The 19096-nt window shown below is 39.0% G+C and overlaps 3 protein-coding genes across 4 annotated transcripts in view; 1 reads left to right on the forward strand and 2 right to left on the reverse strand.

Annotated features, from left to right (window-relative positions):
- The window catches only part of LOC143431133 (uncharacterized), a 40442-nt gene extending 31129 nt beyond the window's left edge, over positions 1-9313 (forward strand). For both annotated transcript variants that reach the window (XM_076907670.1, XM_076907671.1), the window contains exons 4-8: positions 4415-4620; positions 5760-5961; positions 6898-7125; positions 8021-8331; positions 8615-9313. In XM_076907670.1, the coding sequence (XP_076763785.1) occupies positions 4415-4620; positions 5760-5961; positions 6898-7125; positions 8021-8331; positions 8615-9125 (1458 nt within the window). In that variant the 3' untranslated portion in view covers positions 9126-9313. The remainder of the gene's footprint in view (positions 1-4414; positions 4621-5759; positions 5962-6897; positions 7126-8020; positions 8332-8614) is intronic.
- A 2258-nt stretch (positions 9314-11571) lies between these two features.
- Cluap1 (clusterin associated protein 1) lies at positions 11572-13571 on the reverse strand. Its single transcript, XM_076907678.1, has 6 exons — positions 13429-13571; positions 13146-13342; positions 12673-13071; positions 12358-12596; positions 12104-12282; positions 11572-11901 (listed from the first exon to the last, which is right to left on the reverse strand). The coding sequence occupies exons 1-6, from the start codon at positions 13448-13450 to the stop codon at positions 11633-11635; spliced, it is 1305 nt and encodes a 434-aa protein (XP_076763793.1). The 5' UTR covers positions 13451-13571; the 3' UTR covers positions 11572-11632.
- A 216-nt stretch (positions 13572-13787) lies between these two features.
- Positions 13788-14787, reverse strand: LOC143431138 (large ribosomal subunit protein mL62). The gene is made up of 3 exons (XM_076907677.1): positions 14568-14787; positions 14133-14321; positions 13788-14057 (listed from the first exon to the last, which is right to left on the reverse strand). The coding sequence occupies exons 1-3, from the start codon at positions 14724-14726 to the stop codon at positions 13803-13805; spliced, it is 603 nt and encodes a 200-aa protein (XP_076763792.1). The 5' UTR covers positions 14727-14787; the 3' UTR covers positions 13788-13802.
- Positions 14788-19096: the final 4309 nt, after the last annotated feature.

Raw genomic sequence — 19096 nt, forward strand, 5'->3', positions numbered from 1 at the left:
AATGAATTGCCACTGTCAATTTAATTAAGATAAAATTAAAAGTTAAACGAAAGCTCCCTCGTATTTTCCCGCTCGCGATAAAAGGGTACCATTCTTCGAACCCTGCTGCTTTCCCTCCTCGATTTAACGCGGACATTTGCAAATCAGAAAATTGATGTCGTTTAATCGATAGGCATTACCAGAGATTTAATTCGCGAATGCTTCGTATCAGCCCCTTTCGCTCGAACGATCCGCAACCGTTTCAGAATAGCAATGATTCTCGATTGAACTCTGTTTCCGTTCCGCGCGGCCCATTTTTTTTTTGTTCACCCTGTCTTCTCCGGAAACCGTCCTCCCCCTCGCTCCCGTCGAAGCGTCGTTTCTGCATTTCCTGATCGCGGGAAGTCGGAAAAAGCTACGTCGCGCTCGAGGAGTAAATTGGTCTCAGATGATTTCCGAGATGGAAAAGTGGCCTCGCCCAGCAGGAAATAGCTTTCGCTGGATCGGTACACGTGACTCTGTTCAACCGTGATGTAGCGCCGTCGAGAACGAACGGGGATTCCATTGAGTCGTGATAAATACAGGGCTCGAACGGATCTTTAATTTCGTTCCGCGTTCCTGCCGCGATTCAAATTCAGACGAAAACTGTATCGATCACCGGTTGTCTGGACGAATCGACTGAATTGATAATAGGGCGGATTGAGAAACGCTCGGTAGAATAACCGATTGATACGAGATTCAAGTTTGGAACAATGCGCGGTTATTTTCTAGCGGAGCGACCGAATGGAAATGAAAAGGGGTGAAGGGGAAAAAGGGGGAAAAGAAATAAGCGGAGTTTGGCGTATTATCGCGACGTGCTCGCGATTTCGAATTCACTTTGCGATTAAGAGTTTCCGGGGCGGTTGAAAGCCCGCGTACGACGTATTTCGTGTCCGTAGGGAATAATGGAAGTACGTGGCCGTCCGGAACTTTACCAGGGGTAGTTTCGCGGATTTCCTCGCGGCGGTCATGAAAAGTATAGGGAATTTGCATTTCCCTCGGCTTCTTTCCCGGCCCCGTTATTAGCGCGACGCCAGTCTCCTCCTTATTTGCCCGGTATCCTAATTAGGAGTCCCTTGGGCAGCGGTTTTCAATCTCGTCGGGATCACAGAATAGCTTTGATTACGATCCCCCTGTTTTTCTTTTTCCCCCCTCGCCTAATTAGCGCCGCGCCGTCATTTATAGGTTGCGAGGCCACGAGAGAGCGAGGCCGTGTAAATTGTTGCTGTAATTAGTCGCACGGATTAAATCCAGGTATGCGAGCCGACCAAATTTTAATTAAGGGCTGCTCACTTTTGCTGCGACTGAGACCAGGCTCGGTTCCTTTCTCCTGATATTCGATAACTTTAGAAAAGACTATTGAAAACATTTCGCAATTAACAGCTATGCTAGGTAATTATCTTGAGACTAGAACTTTTAAGAAAAGGTATCCACTGTTCAGACGAATATAAAAAGTTTATTAACGCTTATTTTATATAAATTAACCTCGAAACAACCGAGTGCAAAGGATTAGAGTTCGCGATCACTTTCCGATCGAACAGCTGAGCTGAAGTTTTTATTCTGAAACGTTCGCAGACGCGATCGCTTTAAATTGGAGGGAATCGGAAGTTTATCGAGAGGAAAACAACTCACGCTACGGTCGCAGTAATTGAAATAGGTTCTATAAATTCTGAATGACGGGCGGATGGGCAAAAACACATCGCAAGATTGATCGAGCTATTGAACTAAGATTAGGGGTTGTTAAGGCCGCGAGGAAGGGTAGCGTATTACCTGCGCTAATTAATCATCAAATGTTCGGGACCATATTCGATGCTGCTAATTAATTTCTGGCACGCGTTACAGATACTCGCGTGGATACATGTACAGGGTGCTCGTTTAAATCGAACACATTAAGCTTCAGTCATTAATGTTCAGTCACTTGCACTTGTGAAAAAAGTCATGGAACATAATTTTATCGTGTTCTACTTAAACTCGTGCAATCGTAGTTTAAAGTTTCCCACGCGATTCGCTGGATATCCTGCAGAGGACTCTACACGGTGACTCGAAGCTCGTCTCGCATCGAACGGAATTAAAGTCGCGACGCGAGGCTGCAAAGAAAACGGCGTGGGATACAAGCTGGAGGCAAATTGAATTTATCACCCGTCACAAGCTTCCTCACACCTTATTGTGGTTCAAAGTGAACAAGATTGCATCCCATTAGGCGACCGCGCAGCCAGTGTCGAGTGACTGAATTTATGGCGCGCCTACCAGGTATTTAGACTCTTCTCAGCGCGAGATTAAGTCCAAACGATGGTAATTTGTTAATCAAACTTATCGAATACAAAATTAATACGTAAGATGTAACCCTTCCTCGTTTTACCTCGACTATCTCCGTAGAAATCTACAAAGGACGATCTCCCTCGAGATTTTTCAAACTGAATTTCGCAGGCAGCTGCTCAGGAATCAATTGGCGCTCGACAGTCGATACCCGTTGTCAGATAGGAAGGAGGTGGAGCGAATCGAGCGACAAATTGCAGAGACACGTGCGCGAACGATAATGCACGCGAGCCAGCCGAGGGGGTGATGAACGTACGCGCGCGTAACAGGTGCACTTAGCGATTTTGTTTTATAATCATCGCAGACGCCACCGCGACAATGTCACGACCGATGTGCCGCGCGGTTGGAGTATCTCGCGCGTGAGAAACGCGGAAACAACAAAGTTACGCTGTTTAAAACGGAAGCGGCCGGTAACTTGTAAATAACTCCGCTCGAGGGTAGCCGCGAGGATAAAATCTACCAGGGAAATATGCGAGTCCACCGCTTTCGTAGAGATAAGGATAAGTAGCGTTGATGAAACAAGTTTAATTGCGCTTTTTTACAGCTTTGGGTATCTTCGTGGAAGACTTTATAGCAACAGCTTCGCGTTTCAACAAGGTTTCGTCGTTTCTTTACTATTACACGGTCGCGTTACGTTTATTCGATAATCGTTAGAATCACATTTTACCTTTACAATTTCGTACAATTTCACTGGGCAATTGGATGATAATATTTTTTAAAATCAGTATTCCTCGTTTTTACGAGGTCGCGCACCCATGTCACGCTGCAGAAGGCAGAGGAGACGCGGGATATGTTCACCCTTCGAGGATGAAGTTGTTAACTCCTATTCCAACTTCGCGGCCGGGTTGAATTTAAAATTCACGGCTGTCTGAATAATTACAGCCACTGTTGCGTCGACGGTGGTTAATATTATTCAAATACGCGATTATGCAGAGATTATGGCGGCAGGGGAAAAAAAAAGGGGGAAGAGAATTCATTTCGCCCGCGATGTTTATAGCCGAGCGCTGTGGCGTTCTGACGCGCGTAAAAATGGGAGAAGAATTTTACCGGTGGCTATAACCGAAGAAAGATGATGCCATTTTTCACATGGCCGCAGCGCCACGCAATCCAGTCGAACTATCGATCATTGTGCAATGAAAAAATGCACGGAAGCTGCGACGATGCGAGGGTGCACGCGCGTAGGAACGACGATCGCGTGCGTACACGCGACACGTTCGATAGCGCGTCCAAAAGGATGAAAGGGGAGCCGTGGAATTCGCGCAAATGAAATTTTTTCGGGTGTCAGGCGGTAGAAATAACGCTCGACAAAATTTGCGCACCCCATCCCGTGAAATAAACGTAGTTTCATGCTCTGTGGAGGCTGAATGTGGAGGGGTCGTTCGATTAATTAAAATAGAATACTCTGAATGCGAATGAAATCGTACGATTCCTTCTCGTTTGTAATTTCGAGAACCACTTTGCTCGATAGAACTGATACGGTAAAGTATATCGCTCGCAATCTCGAAGTCTTTTGTGTACTTGGAACACTTGAAGCGGACTACAATCTGCAGGAGATAGCTTTGAACTTTTTACGAATACTCGATGAAGCGAAAGGGGTAGTTTTACGTGGAATCAAACCCCGAGCACGTAGATTCGTGCATGACTATCTTAACCGGCGATTTCGCCCCCCAACCATCTATCTATAGGTATACCTTCCAGTCAATGGAAAAGCTCATCTATCGGAACAGACTTGAATTCGTAGAATCGTAAAAATTCTACTTTCGTCCATCGCTGTGCATGTTCTCGTCCTTCTATCAATGACGGCAGTTTTGACAAATTTTTAATCATTGTCATTTGTTCCAACCCTTTGCACTCGAGGGCTCTTGAATGGAGGCAGTGCGAATAATTTTCTGTTGCTCTCTCTTTCGAGTGTAAAGGGTTGATTATGTACGTTGTACCGATATTGGCGTGCAAGTTACCAGTAGACATTCGATACGTGGTAATAGATCGGTTTCACTTAAGAAAAGACAACAGAGAGACGTGCAAAGGTTTGAAATCGAAATTTTGTTACTACCACTATTCGTTCTGTTGGCTTTCACAGACTGAAGATTATATTGGATTGAAGGGTAGCTTCGACGAGCATATCGGGTTATTGATGCGTGGCGAAGACCGAGGACAGAAAACCGCGATACAACCGGACCCGAGAGGTTTACCGAGTCTACCACCGAACCTGGAAGCTCGTCTACCGCAACTCGATCAGAGCCTCAGGATCACGCACGCGGAATGGCTGCCAGTCACGAAGACTAGGTGCGTCCACCAACGGTTGATAAAGGCTTCTTGAATATTTACCGCCGACAATTGTTCACGCTTAACCTCGCACGCGTTCCTTTAATCGCCGACAATTTCCTGCCAACACGTACACTTTCGTTCCTTTCTTTTCTCTCTTCCATCGCCGTACGAGCAATTAATCTCTAAGATACGGATTAAACCAGAAGTGATTAGTCTCTAAGATATTTTTAAGTTTTATTATATTAATAATTCGAAGTCTCTTCCCTCTTAGGAGGCATTGGAATGACCACAGCTTCGATAAGTCGATTCTTTAGATTTTATCTTTACTATTCTAAATTTCTTCTTTTCGAAGATTCTCTTCGTACATCTTCGATGGAAATAATTGGACTTCTCTGTAGAAAATTGCACGATACCAAAAGCAGTAATTATCAGTCGAAATAAATTCAATCGGTAGAATATTGTATTTGTTTGACATTTTTTATATATAACACTGATTGCCAGAGACACAACAGAGACTCCACTAATTGGCTATTTCATATTTATAATTAGATATTTAGCGTAATACATGGAATAATATCATTTCCGTTTATATCATTGCCCACGTCGATTAAAAAGTCAATCAAGCGATCCGTGTATCGTGAGAGAAATTGTACGTCGATCAGGTGTACGAAGTCGACCGTAAATGCTGACATTTGCATAGAGAACTTATATAAAATGAAGGGAAAAAAATTGTTAAAGATAAAAAAGCCGAAGCAAGATCGTTTTTAGGTCACGTTTTTATACGTGGCTGAATTTCCTGCGAGATCCTCTATTCATCGTATATTTTATTATAACACTAAATTCAGTTCCCCCCGTGAAAAGCTTCCAAATTGTATTAGATTTTCTTTTTTTTTTTTTTTCTCTTGTTTCGAGGCAACGAAAGGTGATGGGAGAAAGAATTAGAGCGGGTCATTACTCTTTCAAACTTGACGTATTATCTTTCGTCATTGTACAAGTTCTGCAGCTACTCTTGTTTCCTCGTAATTAACGTCCACGGTTTCACGTGAACAATTACAGCAGCCGATAGAAGGTAATGCGTAATTATGCTGACCGAATGTTTTGTTGATTTTGTTGATGTTGATTTTAAAGAGATCGTATTTCTGTTTTTCAATCCTCAGATTCAAATTCTTTGTATACTCAGCGTACTTCGATGACAGGGTCGGCGGTGTTGGGACAGCAGCGAATAAAAATCAGGGCATGGTGCGCATAATAAGCGCAACAAAGACAAGAGGACCAGAGCGTGTTTGGTGTAGGCTTTGGTATCGACCAGAGAACGGAGGGAACGTAACCGCTTCCGTAACGGTGGCCGCTAAAGTGAAGGTGTGTTAAGGAACAACAAAATTAAGGGGGGAGGGACTAAAATTGAACACCACTCTTCTAACGTTGCCTTTGAAACCAGGCCAATTATAAAGAAACCTAAAGAAATTCAGCGAAAAAGAAAATGAAAAAAAAAAGAAGAATAATGGCTTCCGTAAGAGTAACGTAACTTACCATGGCACGTGTGTAGACGTTCACCCCTTATTTTGCATAATATTCATTTCTTTTTAGTACCTCGAACAAGCTTTTACCTTGGATAAATTAGAGGCAACACACTTGCCAGTTGCGTGCAATTTTCGATAATACCCGAAGAAACCTTGTTCGAGGCTCTAAGAAACGTTTAATTAGCCACCCTGAGCTGCATCGAGCCGTTTCGAAAATGCTACGAAAAAAGACGACACGATTGATAAAACTCGAGGGTGAAAACAAATCGTGCAACAATGAAATTGTAAAGTTTGCTCATGATACTTCGAAAAAGCCTGCGGAAAAGGACTCGCAAATAAAAAAATACTAACAAACGAATGACACGAGCCTGGTGCAAGGAAAAAAAAGTCATCGCGCGTGTTTCATGCTTATTGAGCTGGCAAAAGTTTGTGTCATGCTGGGGAAAGCTGGATAAAAACGGGTAGCTGGTTTGGCGGGTCAAATCGAGTATGTACTGCTGGTTCACTGCGATAAGGGGTGCGATATGTGGCCAACGCGTAGCATTAAATCTAGGCCAACCTCCGCAGTGATTCGAGATGTACGATGCAAACAAACGAACGTTATTTTTTCTTTAAATGTGTTCATCGGCTATTTTTACCACGGAAAATAAATTGAAGCACAAAATGCAGTATAGGGACTTCGCGCAAAGATTAAGAACCACTGCTCGCGAGGGGGTTGATTAACGCGACCTCGTCGCATTTTTCTTCGACGAAACTGACGTGATCGTTCCGACAGGTGATCAGAGAGAACTGGAATCTGAGGTACAGCGCTTGCTTCGTGATTTGTCCGCTGCCCAAGGAGTCACCCACGACGGACAGGGTACCGGAGACGGTGAGCGTCGTTGCCAGGCTGAAAGCAACCCCGACGAATCGTATCCTCGTGCAGAACCGGCCGGAAAGCAGGACCAAAGACAAAGAGTTGTTGGCCGTTTGCGTGAAACCTCTGCATTACGACTACAACCGAGTACGTTCCTCAGAGCAAGATAATCGAGAGGGCTCGATGGAAAATAGAAATGTAACGTAAAGGGGAAATGTTCGCGTCGCGATTAACGCATTCGGCTCTATAATTGTAACCCGGATAGAGCAGGTCGTCTCAGGGAAGTTCATTTTCATCCCTTTCGGTGATAAGCAATTTTTTAACGCGACCAGCGCGGTGCTTTGAACTCGACGAATTTATATATGATGTCAATTATTTATCTTTTAAAGAAGCAAAGGCCTAATTCACACATATGCGATGCATTATTGCAAATATGTTAAGATTAATATGTGTGTTGGTTATTCAATGTTTCTGCTTTAACATACCGTCACGAATGCATGCGCCACAAGCTGTTTAGAAGCGGTTCCGCGACAGTCGTTTTTGTACGCTTTACGTATGCAAATGCAGAAACATTATACGCGACTTATCGTGTGGAGCTATAATACTAAAAGCAGAGCGTGTGCTGTGGTAAAGGCTTTGCGAGATACAGCGTGGTAACTAACGTGTCAAGACGTCCTGAACATCTGGAACAGACGTATTTGTGCTATCTGGGGGCGTGGAGTTCCCTTATGCAAATGGCGAGATCGTTTCGTCGAATGAAGCTACATATCGCGGCCTCGTTGTTTGATCCTCCTTTCGAGAGCTATCTCTCCCCCATTCCCCTCGATAAGTAAACGAGGATTTCAACTAAACAGTTGATGGTGTCGAGTCACGATAGAGTCCGAGCTAATTGATAGAGACGGGTACACTATTTAAGAACTGAATAAAAAACAAGCAAAATGAAAAAAAAAAAGAAGGAACGTGGACATGATAATTTGCAGAGTGCATGTATTAAATGTAAATCGGGGTATTTTAGTGATGTTAACGGATGAACATTTTGTAGGTGTTGCAGCTGATAGAGTTTATCGAGCTGCACAGACTGTTAGGTGCCAGCCATGTGACTCTGTATAATGATACCGTCGGCGCAGAGGCCGGATGCGCCCTGAAATACTACGAAGCGAAAGGTCTGGTGACCGTGTTACCTTGGCATCATTTGGACATGATCTCGCAGCGAGAGATCCGTACGGAGGGACTGTTCGCCGCCCTGAACGATTGCCTTTATCGATCCATGTACAAGTACAAGTACGTGGCGTTGGTCGACCTCGACGAGTTCATTATACCGAGGCACAACGACACGATCATTGATCTCATCAGGTGAGGATTCGTCGAACGATCCGACGCGATGCAACGAAAATCGTGAAACGTCGTTTTTCTCTAACATTACAAGGTATCAATTAGAACGGTTAAGATGAAGTGGCATGTAACTTTATTCATTTTACGTTAGACTTGATATCGTACAATTTTGAGCGAAAAAAAGTTCCGCTGAAAGTATGTTGAAACGAAGAAAGATACAGGTAGACACTTGTTGCCTTCGAGTTTAGAATTCAGGATCTAAAATGGATTCGATTGACATTAAAGAGAACGTTATATATTTTAGGTGGATGAGCAGTCGTATAAACACCAAAACCACCGGAGCGTATTCCTTTCAAAACGCGTTTTTTTACCTGCAATGGGCGGACGATCCTTTCGTGGTGACCAGCCGGACGCCCATAGAGGCTGGCCTTATCACCCTAAGGAAAACCAGGCGCAGAACGAAGCTACACCCGCACAAGCAGCGCTCGAAGTACATTTGCAAGCCTCAGGACGTCGTGGAGGCTGGCAACCACTTCGTCTGGGAATTCATACCCGGCCATGGGACTCTGAACGTCCCATCGGACGCCGCGATACTGCACCATTATCGGGTATGCGAGTTCGGCGGCGACGATTGTATAAAGACTCAGTCGGTAGTCGATAGGATGGCCTACAAGTACAAGGATAGATTAGCGGAGAACGTTGGCAATACCTGGACAGATCTGAGCGCCGAGTGCTCGCTGCCAAAGTTGGAACCAGTGCCGGCGTTGAACACACCGCGGATGAAAGCGAACCCCGTGCTGAAGTCGGTCAGGTAGCGAAAGACCATCGTTAATATTCTTTGGGATATCGGCAACTTCACCGGTACACCAAAGGTAGCGAGGACCTACTTCTACAACTACGATGGCACGTAGTCTCTCCCTAAGTGGACGCGGTTTTCCGCCACGTTGGGGTACCACATCGCGTTTTTTCTACCTTTTGCGGTCCACGGTTGATAGATCTCGTCTCGTAAAGAAGAGAGCGGGGTGCCTGTCTGCCAACGAGCCAAACGGGACAGTGATTATTACACTGTGTTGAGGAAGGCTAAGCATACGTTACACACTTTTTGTCTGTACACAATTCACTACTAGCTACTGGGAACTGTAGGTGTACATAGAAGCGTGCACGTCAAGAGACGTTGCTAAAGTAAGGGAATACGAATCCAAACGCACGGGAGGAGCGTATGCAGTCTCGAATCGACGTTGAGACCGTCACGCGCCTGTACAAATACATACGGGGACACGCGTGTAGGAAAGAAGGTTGTTTCTCGAACGGTGAGAAGCGTACAATGAGCTGAGTAGTTGTTCACTTTCCATGCAAGCTGTATCGATTCCATTTGAACTGATTTGTTGTTATCGTTAGAAGCAGAGGCAAGAGTAGGGAATCGGATCCAAATAGTTGTTCGTCGAACCTTAAATGGGTTTGTAGCAGGGCGGAAACGAGTTGGTAGTCCATACACACACAGGTTCGTAGGGTTGGACAGGCTAAGGTAAGCTGTTAACAAAAGGTTTGTAATGCGCGTTTAGCCAGAGGCGCGATGCTCATCGAGAAGCTGACGAATAATATTTTTCTACGTGAGAAAGGCTCATGACCGGCCGGGAAAATATAGACGAACGATCTTCCCGGTCGATCCTGCATATCTTACGCTATGGTGCTTCTTTCACGATTTTATACGGTTATTACATTTACGTACGAATCACTTTTCGTTCGGACGAAACCGATCTACGTGAAAGCAACTATGTACAGAGGGATGTAAAGGTAAAGATACCACGCAAGGGCCTACGTTTTCGGTCTACATTGCCCGGCTCTAACGCGAGATACATCCGATATTACACCGTTGTCTTGTTGATACTTCTTTTCTTTTCTTTCTCGACACCTATAAGTCCGCACAACGTAAATAATGAGAGAAGAAAAAATAAAAACGTACGCATATCCATAGGATCAATACTTAGCCGTAGTTTATGTATGTATAATATGTATCTAGAACAATCTAGCATTTAATCTGATAGCGACGACGCGTAGAATGCGTAATGTTTTTAAAACGCCGTTTACAACGTAGCCGATTTGTATTCGATCGGTTCATTACACTGCGAAGGATGTTTCAGTTCCATGAACGATTTGTTCATCCTCTATTCTGAATTATCGTTAGTTACATATTGCAGTTTTATTCGTTGTCGAGCCATTTTACGACTGGTTTCCTCCATTCACACCATCTCAGAATAAATCTTGGACAGTGTTGTCTACGTAATTAAATAGGTACATTTCAAGACGTACATATTGTTGTTAATTATGTACCCTGGAACCAGACTAACTCAGATCCACTTTCGTTTCACATTTAATTATATACACCATTTTACTGCTCTTTCTATATTTACTAAGATGCTGCGAATAATTTAACTCTAGGAATACCAAGGAGAAATTCCTCGAACCATTGACTGGAAAAAGAGTCCAATTTGAACTATGTTCTTTCTGTAGAATTAATATAATTGTTTGTAAGAATATATAATACTTTTACATATCAGAATTTTGTGCATAAATAAAGAAAAAGTCAAGGCAAAGGTATATTCAAATATTATAAGACATTGCGTTAAATATAATTTTCTTTTTGATAAATGTATAAAAAGACGTTCGGTTAGGTCATGGCTCGGTATTCCCAGAGTTAATTTCGAGAAGGAAGCGGACTCGAGTTAACGTGGCTCTCGGGTATATAGAATTGTGCTCACAATGGCAACAAAGGGGGGGAGATATTACTGTCAGCTAGATAGAAGTTACAGATTTAAGCGTTATGACAATGAATGCGGTAAACTGTTTCTATTTCTTTCGTAATGTCACATTTTTGACGCGCACACACGTTTATGTATATATGTGTATACACTGACGTGTACGTAGCATTTACGTACACAGTATGTAGGATAGGTGAATACGTACATATGATCGGTGCTGAGCTATAATCAACACGCGGTTTGGACGTGTTGAGAAAGTTAATAAATATTATACGACGACAATACGTATTTTAATTCCCTTGAAAATATATTTCTTAAACACGAGTCTGGAATACGGCATGTACAATAAAACGAACGCTCGAATCTGATATTCTTTAACACATACGTACATCGTGTATATATGTACACATATACTTTTAAGTATTTTTAAAAAAATTATTCGACCACAATATACGATCTATTTACATTGCTAGTGTAAAATTTCTGCGTATAGAAATCGATAATGACACTGACGGTATATATATATATATTTTAATGCTTTTGTAATTGTTCTTTTGTAACTGTTAAAAATCCTCGTCCGAATGATCCAGCTTACTAACGGCTCGTTTTTCTTGCCCAACTTTCAGATCAAAATTTCCAATTTCTGGCCCTCCTACAGAGTCTAGAATATCGTCATCGTCGTCATCGTCAAGATCACCATCGATCAACAAATCGCTATCGCTGTCCAGCGAGCCACCACTGTCATTTGATTCTTGAATAGTCCCTCTCTGACGTCCAGACATACTGCCGTATATTCGACGCTGTGATATTTGCATTCTTGACGATCGTCCAGCTAGTGCGTTTAAAAACGTAGAGATTAAGTTTGTTCAGAGCAAATATGTTGTAAGAATGATTGTTATTCGGCTATAGATGCACTCTAGATTCCTCCAACATCCAGAGAAAGATTCACATCTATCTGCGCTCACATTAGCTTTATATTCTAAAGTCAAATACAACCATTCTATGTTTCGATTTATTATTGTGTACGTTCTTACCTGATTTCAATCGACTGCTGGATGTTGCTTTTTCCACACTTGGTTTCTCCGTATCAGTGAGGGGAGGTGGAGGTTCCTGAAGGTTTGTTGGTAATATGGAATCATTCCCTTCCATCATGCTTTCAAAGTTGGCATCTTCCGCTCTCATTTTTTCTAACTGCTTTCGCGTTGCTTCTTGTCTGTTGTAGGGTAAAAAGTATTGTAAGTTTGCGTCATGCTCCTTTCACAATGAATTTTATTTTGCATACACATACCTCCTCTCAAATCTTTCTTGCTCTGCCTTAGCTGTATCTTCGTACAGATGTTCGAGGTATGCAAGGTAACGAAACTTTTGTATATAGTCATTATATAGTGCTCTTAATTCAACTTCCAGTTTCTCAAATTCTTCCATGAAAGCTGGTCGTACCTTTTTTAAAGTTTGCAGCCTCTTTTGATTTCTATCAAGTTCCACGCGTCGTCTCTCGATTCGTGTATCTAAGTTTTGTTCCGTGTCCTTTGATACATAAGAAAAAAAAGTTATACCAATTGTCTAAATAATTTTCAAAATAGATGAGTATAACGAATGGTACCTTAACGCTTTCAATTTGTTTTTTGGTATCATCAATTTCTTTACGTGTATTTTCGATGACACTTTTCAAGGCAATCTCTATTTCTGAAGTGTCAAATTGTCTAGCAACTTTTGAATTGCGAATTTCTCTAAGATCTACTTCACGTCCTAGCAAATCAAATAGTGATGCCCCAGTGACAGTCAACTGGCTGGCTAATTGCCTGGTTGACTTCAGTTCATTTAATTTGTCAGAGATATCAAAATTTACCGTATTAAAATTGTCATCAGACATTATATTATTATTATTACTGTTATTCTGAGCATCATACAGTAATGTGGCTATTTTGAGTAATTCCTTTACAGCATAGCCATCAGCTTGGTATAACTTTTTCGTGTTTAATTTTACATTTGTTTTTAATGCCTGTATTAAAATTATTTAATATTGTTAATATCATTTAATATAAATGGTATCCAATTTAGTACAAATGGTATCACCATAAATTCAGCAATAGCACGTATCAAAGAGATACGCTCTTCTTCTGTATTGTGTTCGCTAGATATATCTGTATCGGGATCAAATCTTTTGACTAGCCAAACAAGAATTTCTGCAACCAGCGGGAAATTTGGTAAACGAAAGTTTCCAACAGAAATTAGCCTAGGGTAACCAAGAACACGCATCATCTCTGTAAAATCTATTAAAAAATAAATACAATAATTATTTCTACATGTCTACAGAGATAAACCATTTTTAATTGAAAGAACGTTAGCTTTTATTTACTTCTTAGATCACGAAACGACATATTTTAGCATCAAATTTGGATGCAAATAAGTCAGAACACTTATCTTCGACTTTCCACGTTGTGTTTTCATTTAACTCGCCGACCGTTGTCAAGGAAACATCGAGTTACATATGAACATCAGAATAATGAGATATTATAGAAATATCTATACATATTCTAAATTTTCATTTTATTCAAAGAATCTAAGTGTTATTCAATAAAGAGCACACATTAATCTGTTGCGATTGCATTACTTAAATTGGAACAAAGTAGAAAATTATTAATATGAATTCTACTTTAGATTTTATTAAATATATTTAACATTTTATTTCAATTAGGTGTTTCCTATATACAGTATATAATATAAGAGAAATTAAAACAGTTCAGGACGTCTAGCTTGTTTCATTTCTGACTTCCTTCGTTTCTCAAAAAGCCTCTTTCTTGCTGCAGCTAGGTGTTGTTTCCTTTTTAATTCTAGAGTTTCGGCAGGTATTTCTGATGGTGGTTTCACAGCCTCCCATATCATTTCTCTTAACTTTCGAAGAGCATCTGCTAGGTTTAATTGCTGAGATCTTGTTACTTCCGACTTTATTACTAAATAACCATCCTTAGTCATTCTATTCTTATGCTGTAACAGAATCATAAACCGTTAATGTTATATAAGAATTTTTCTATGAAATTAATTTTGATAAAAATTAGGAACCTTTTCGAACAACTTGCTCTTCACATCTTCCTCCAACCATGTAGCATTCTGTAAATTAAACCTTACGTCTACTTTGCTGTTAGTACAGTTCACGTGTTGTCCTCCGGGTCCGCTGCTGCGGCTATAAGTAATATCAAGTTCTTTAAGAGGTAGATAGCCATTGAATTTCGCTTTTGGATCTTCTGGAGTCTGTAAATATATTTACAATGTATTCGTTCCAAAAGGTATCATACAGATTTGTTTTTGTAATAAAAAATTCAATAGAAAGTATTATTATCAAAGTACAATGCACACAAATTTGAAAGTTTCTGGACATGATATGAATAAATAGAGAAGCATATGCAGAAAGAAAAAAAAAATGATGCAGGATCAAAGTATATCATTCAGTAATTCCTATTTTACTTCAGATATGTTTCTGCACAGTGATGAACTCACGAAAGTTGGCGTAAAAAGTTTCAAATTGCTCGTGGGGTATAATTTCTCAAGGGAATAAGCACTTTTGTAAGCAAGCGTCCTTCCAAGGATACAAAAATGATTCTGACACGCTACATCTGATTTAAAAATACGTATAAATTGTCTACTAGCAACATTCATTTTGCTGTTTGTTTAAACATCAAAACAGTGCGATATAACCTATGCGTATATTAAACAGAAACAGAGTTTGGCATTCCTGGGGAATAATATAGATTGGTATTCTTTGCAGTTGAACATCGCTCTACTCTCTGTGACCTGTTCCTAGAAATAAGTCATTTCATGGGGGCGCCATGATACCGTGCTTTTTGAAATGTTATGTGATTTGCTGTGTTGTCTGGGAATGAAATCTTTTTAAACTTTAAGGTAAACAATGTTCAGAACCAAGAACTTGATCATTCTAAATTATATCAAGATTGTCAATACTTTGATACAACAAATAGTTAAACACTGATTTGTTAAGTAACGAATGTAAATATTTTAATTTATCAAAGTAAGCATAATAACGTATATCAAGACAATTCTAATTTAGTTTAAAAAATGGTCAAAAACATTTAAACTAAGTTTTTTATATCAGATTAAGGTCCTCCTGTCTTGTTTTCTTATGTAGCATGACAACTTTGATATCGATTTTACGTATAAAATATTAATCTTAACATTAATATTAATATTGTGGCATGTATAATTAGTTTTATGTAGTTCTCTTTATTTCTTTACAATTTTTACAGGTTCTTTGAGAGTACTAGGCATCAGCATTTGAATTGTATGAGTATAAAAAATAATAAAATAAATGGGAGCTGTGAAGGAGTCATCGATTTGCCAATTGATCGTAGGTGCTTGATGGAAGCATGTGGAGGTAATGATGTCCTGAAAAAATTCGCAACCCTTATATACCAATCTGGTGTACCAGCAGGTGACCAATCAGAGAGCGTTCAACAATATTAACACATATATTAAATTAATAAAATGCATATTAAATAGAATATAAAATACAGGCATTCAAATATTTAAATATGAACATAAAGTAGATTGCGAAAGCATGTAATATTTGTATATTACATTTATATGTCAGATATAGTTCGAATTTTTATATTTATAAATTCATTACTGTTATTTTATATCTTTCGATCGAGTCTATCATCTTTCAACCAATCAGAGTTAGGGAAGCAACCACCTGTACGAGCAATCTGATTGGTTCAGAGTTGGTCCCAAGTTCGGGTATACAAGAGCCGGGAATTTTTACAAACCCCATTGTCAAATTGCGCTTGCTATAGAGAAGACGTGTACGAAATTTATTTTAATAAATTGTTCTGACGTTCGCGTTCAACAAATCTACAAGACGTCCTGTGTTCTTTATCATATGAGATGTACGAGGAATTATTTGGCACACAAGAAATATTATTTCAAGAAACAAGTAAATAGAAATTTTAAATTTATATTAAGATAAGCCAAGAAATCGCGTAATGTAAGAAAATTCGTTTTCGATGTCAAATGTTGTAGAAATAATATTTCATTGTTATATTTTTCATATTTATGTTATTTATTGGTATTGTCGATAGTAATAAATGATTAGAAAGCGTTCTTTTATGCGAATAAGAAAATAATTGAATATTGCCCGCTCGCGTAATGGCTGCTAGAGGGCTGTGACGTAGCTGCAGATTTCCGACCAATCACGTTCGACCTTTCAAATGCCTCGTAGTCTAGTCGGAGCTGTCATGGCGGTGGCGTCTCTTCTTCGTTCTTGCTTTAAATTTTCATTTTTAAGTTGAACAAAGTGTATTTGCATAGTCGAAATGTTAATAAAAAGTGAGAATATACCCTCTAGAACACGTTGTGCCAGTTCGTGAGAGAAATCTGCAGCTGACTTTGAAAAAATGTGAGTTGAAATATTTCGTCGTACTGACGCGCGAATATTCCCTTGAGAATCTGTGAGATTTATTGCGTTATATTTCTTTTTACGATATAAAGTCATGTATTTGCGTATAAAATATGTTACAATATAAGCAATAACCATTATGTGAACAGTAGAACGATATATTGTATGTGTATATAACTTGTATTTAATAAAGAGAAGCACATAAATTTTTCGACGGTGATAGCTGGTGTACGCTGTAGCATAGATTGTATTGTTATTCGACTTTTCTTGGAATTTGTGTTTCCGCAGGTGCGTGTTATGTATTCCAGGAACAAATTTTAATTTAGTGTCCTGTTTATAGAGTAAGAGCCGAGCGAGCAACAGCGACGTCGCCAAGGGCACGAAGTGGTGGGGACGTGCGATAACGCGACAGACGTGTTATTCTGTGTTACTCCGCCGTACCAGTCGGAACCTGTCTCGCTGCTTTTAAGGTACGTCGTACACTTGTTTATCGGCTGCGTAATATTACACTTGTTATCCTGTAAGCTTCTTTAACTCTTTATTCGACTGATATCAACTCTTGGTTAATTAGATATCGATCATTATTAATGTATCATAGATGTAAATCGGTTGTTTGAATTTTCTTTGTCTACCTTTTGTATATACATTTTATTTTAGTTTCCTTATACATTGTTTGTAGTTTTTACATGTGATTTGTGTTTGATTATTGATAATCTTAATATAATTGATTGTATTGTTATACATTATTGTACAATTCGTTTTGTTTTGTTCTGTTACAGATTATTAACTAATTACATCTTTCAAATGAGAGAAGTAAAGGTTTACGAACATCACAAGGGAATGTAAGGAACAGCAGCAATGGAAAACAATTCATTTTTATGGAGGTTTGGTAATATTGTATTTGTTATTAAAGAAGGTAAAACGTAATGGTGACGAATGTATTCGTATGTATAAATTTACATTATGTTTTTATTCATTCATTGATATAATTGATTGAGATGATGTTTTGATGTATAATTCATAATATATACAATGTATAATAAACGATTAACTTTTGAATGATTCTTATAATCATTTTTGAATAGTTATAATATATAATATCGAAAAGTTGTGTACGTTATAAATTCTGATAACAAATAATTGTAACAGAATGTTTATAGATCAGTCATATTATATTTTCACTATATATATATATTGAAATATATATATAAATATATATATTGAAAATATTTTGTAGTATTTATATATAATGCTTCATATGTTCAATCACACATATTCATAAGACTTAATAATAGTTTCAAAGAAAAAGGAGTACTAAGTAGTCTTGAACAAAGGCTCGATGAGAAGAAGATGAAAAATATTATGAAAACAAAATGGTGTTTTATTTATTTATACCCTTTGTTCCCCCATAATTTTCTTTCAGAATATTTTGGTGACCGCGCGCAATGCGGTTGGTAGAATCAGTGTTTGAGGCGTAAAATATTTTTAATGTTTTGTAGAGCACAGCTGCTCTAATTATAATTATATTTGATCTTTTATAGTAATCATACGTGAGAGTCGAGTCAGTGTTTGCTTCGTAAATTATAATATTATAGTAGATTTTAGTCTTTTATTTATTTTCTTTTAATTTTTTGAAATACTTATTTCGGGTATTAGAGTCATATCACCGCCTGCTCAATTGGATCTTGCTGTGCTTCAGAAGCCAAAAATGTAATTATCTTTTTTATTTTAATTATGAAATTATAAATTTCAATAAGAACTTTTGTAAACCTAATCTTAATAGTTTCGTTCTTTTTAAAGTTTTACAGTTATTCTGCCATGGATTCATCTACCACTTCTACCCTGCCGACAATGTTCAGGATGTCCCTCTGGAGGTAAGCAGCATCTCTTAATATCTTTTCTTATCAGATCCATTGTGTGGTAATGTGAATTTTAATTCATAATATGATTTCCTCCAGGCGTTTGCAGCATCTTTGACGACCTCTTCCAGGCAGCAGCAACATCTCTGATGACTTCTATGTGAGCTACTCTACTTATTGGTCGGTGAGTCGCATGCTTTTCAGTTCCTCCGGTCACTCAATCATGTCGTAGGACGAAAGGTCCAAATCGACACGGGTGACTGGTTGTATTTATGTAGAATTTCAGTAACGAGCATAGTGACCATAGGTATACAATCATACCTATGAGTGATAACATTTATTGTGTGTATTATTTATTAGATCAGGATAGGTTTTCTTGCACTACGCGTTTTTAGATATTTTAGTATAATAGTAATGATACTGCTAATTATTAAGTAAGTAAATACTAGTATTATAATACTTGTGATGCATGCACAGATAGTGTGAATATTTAGAAAGTTTAAATAAAGATTAATATTAATAATTATATACACATATGTATATATAGATAGAATATAGTTTTATGAACATATAAAATATATATATTACAACTGCTTTATTGTAGCAGTGCATAGTGGTGAAGTTGGATATCCTCCGACTTCGTTTTTGTAATAATTATAATTGTTGTGTAATTATGTTGATAAGCTGTATCATTATTAGTACAATGATATATAATATTTGCTATTTAATATATCTAGTATGATAGAAACTATTGGATT

The sequence above is a fragment of the Xylocopa sonorina genome, chromosome 17, assembly GCF_050948175.1.
Source record: "Xylocopa sonorina isolate GNS202 chromosome 17, iyXylSono1_principal, whole genome shotgun sequence".
NCBI classification, from domain to species: domain Eukaryota; kingdom Metazoa; phylum Arthropoda; class Insecta; order Hymenoptera; family Apidae; genus Xylocopa; species Xylocopa sonorina.

Bases quoted from the DNA above. Each gene is read 5' to 3' on its own strand.
- Cluap1 (XM_076907678.1), bottom strand. From the start codon at position 13,450: ATGTCGTTTCGTGATCTAAGAA. The intron at 13,072-13,145 runs GTGATACCATTT...ATTTTAATACAG, and splicing joins GTGCTATTGCTGAATTTATG to GCATTAAAAACAAATGTAAA. The intron at 12,283-12,357 runs GTATGTGTATGC...ACCCTACAACAG, and splicing joins CAAGAAAGATTTGAGAGGAG to ACAAGAAGCAACGCGAAAGC.
- LOC143431138 (XM_076907677.1), bottom strand. From the start codon at position 14,726: ATGAATGTTGCTAGTAGACAATTTATACGTATTTTTAAATCAGATGTA. The intron at 14,322-14,567 runs GTGAGTTCATCA...ATATATTTACAG, and splicing joins AACTTTTTACGCCAACTTTC to ACTCCAGAAGATCCAAAAGC. The intron at 14,058-14,132 runs GTTCCTAATTTT...ATTCTGTTACAG, and splicing joins AGAGCAAGTTGTTCGAAAAG to CATAAGAATAGAATGACTAA.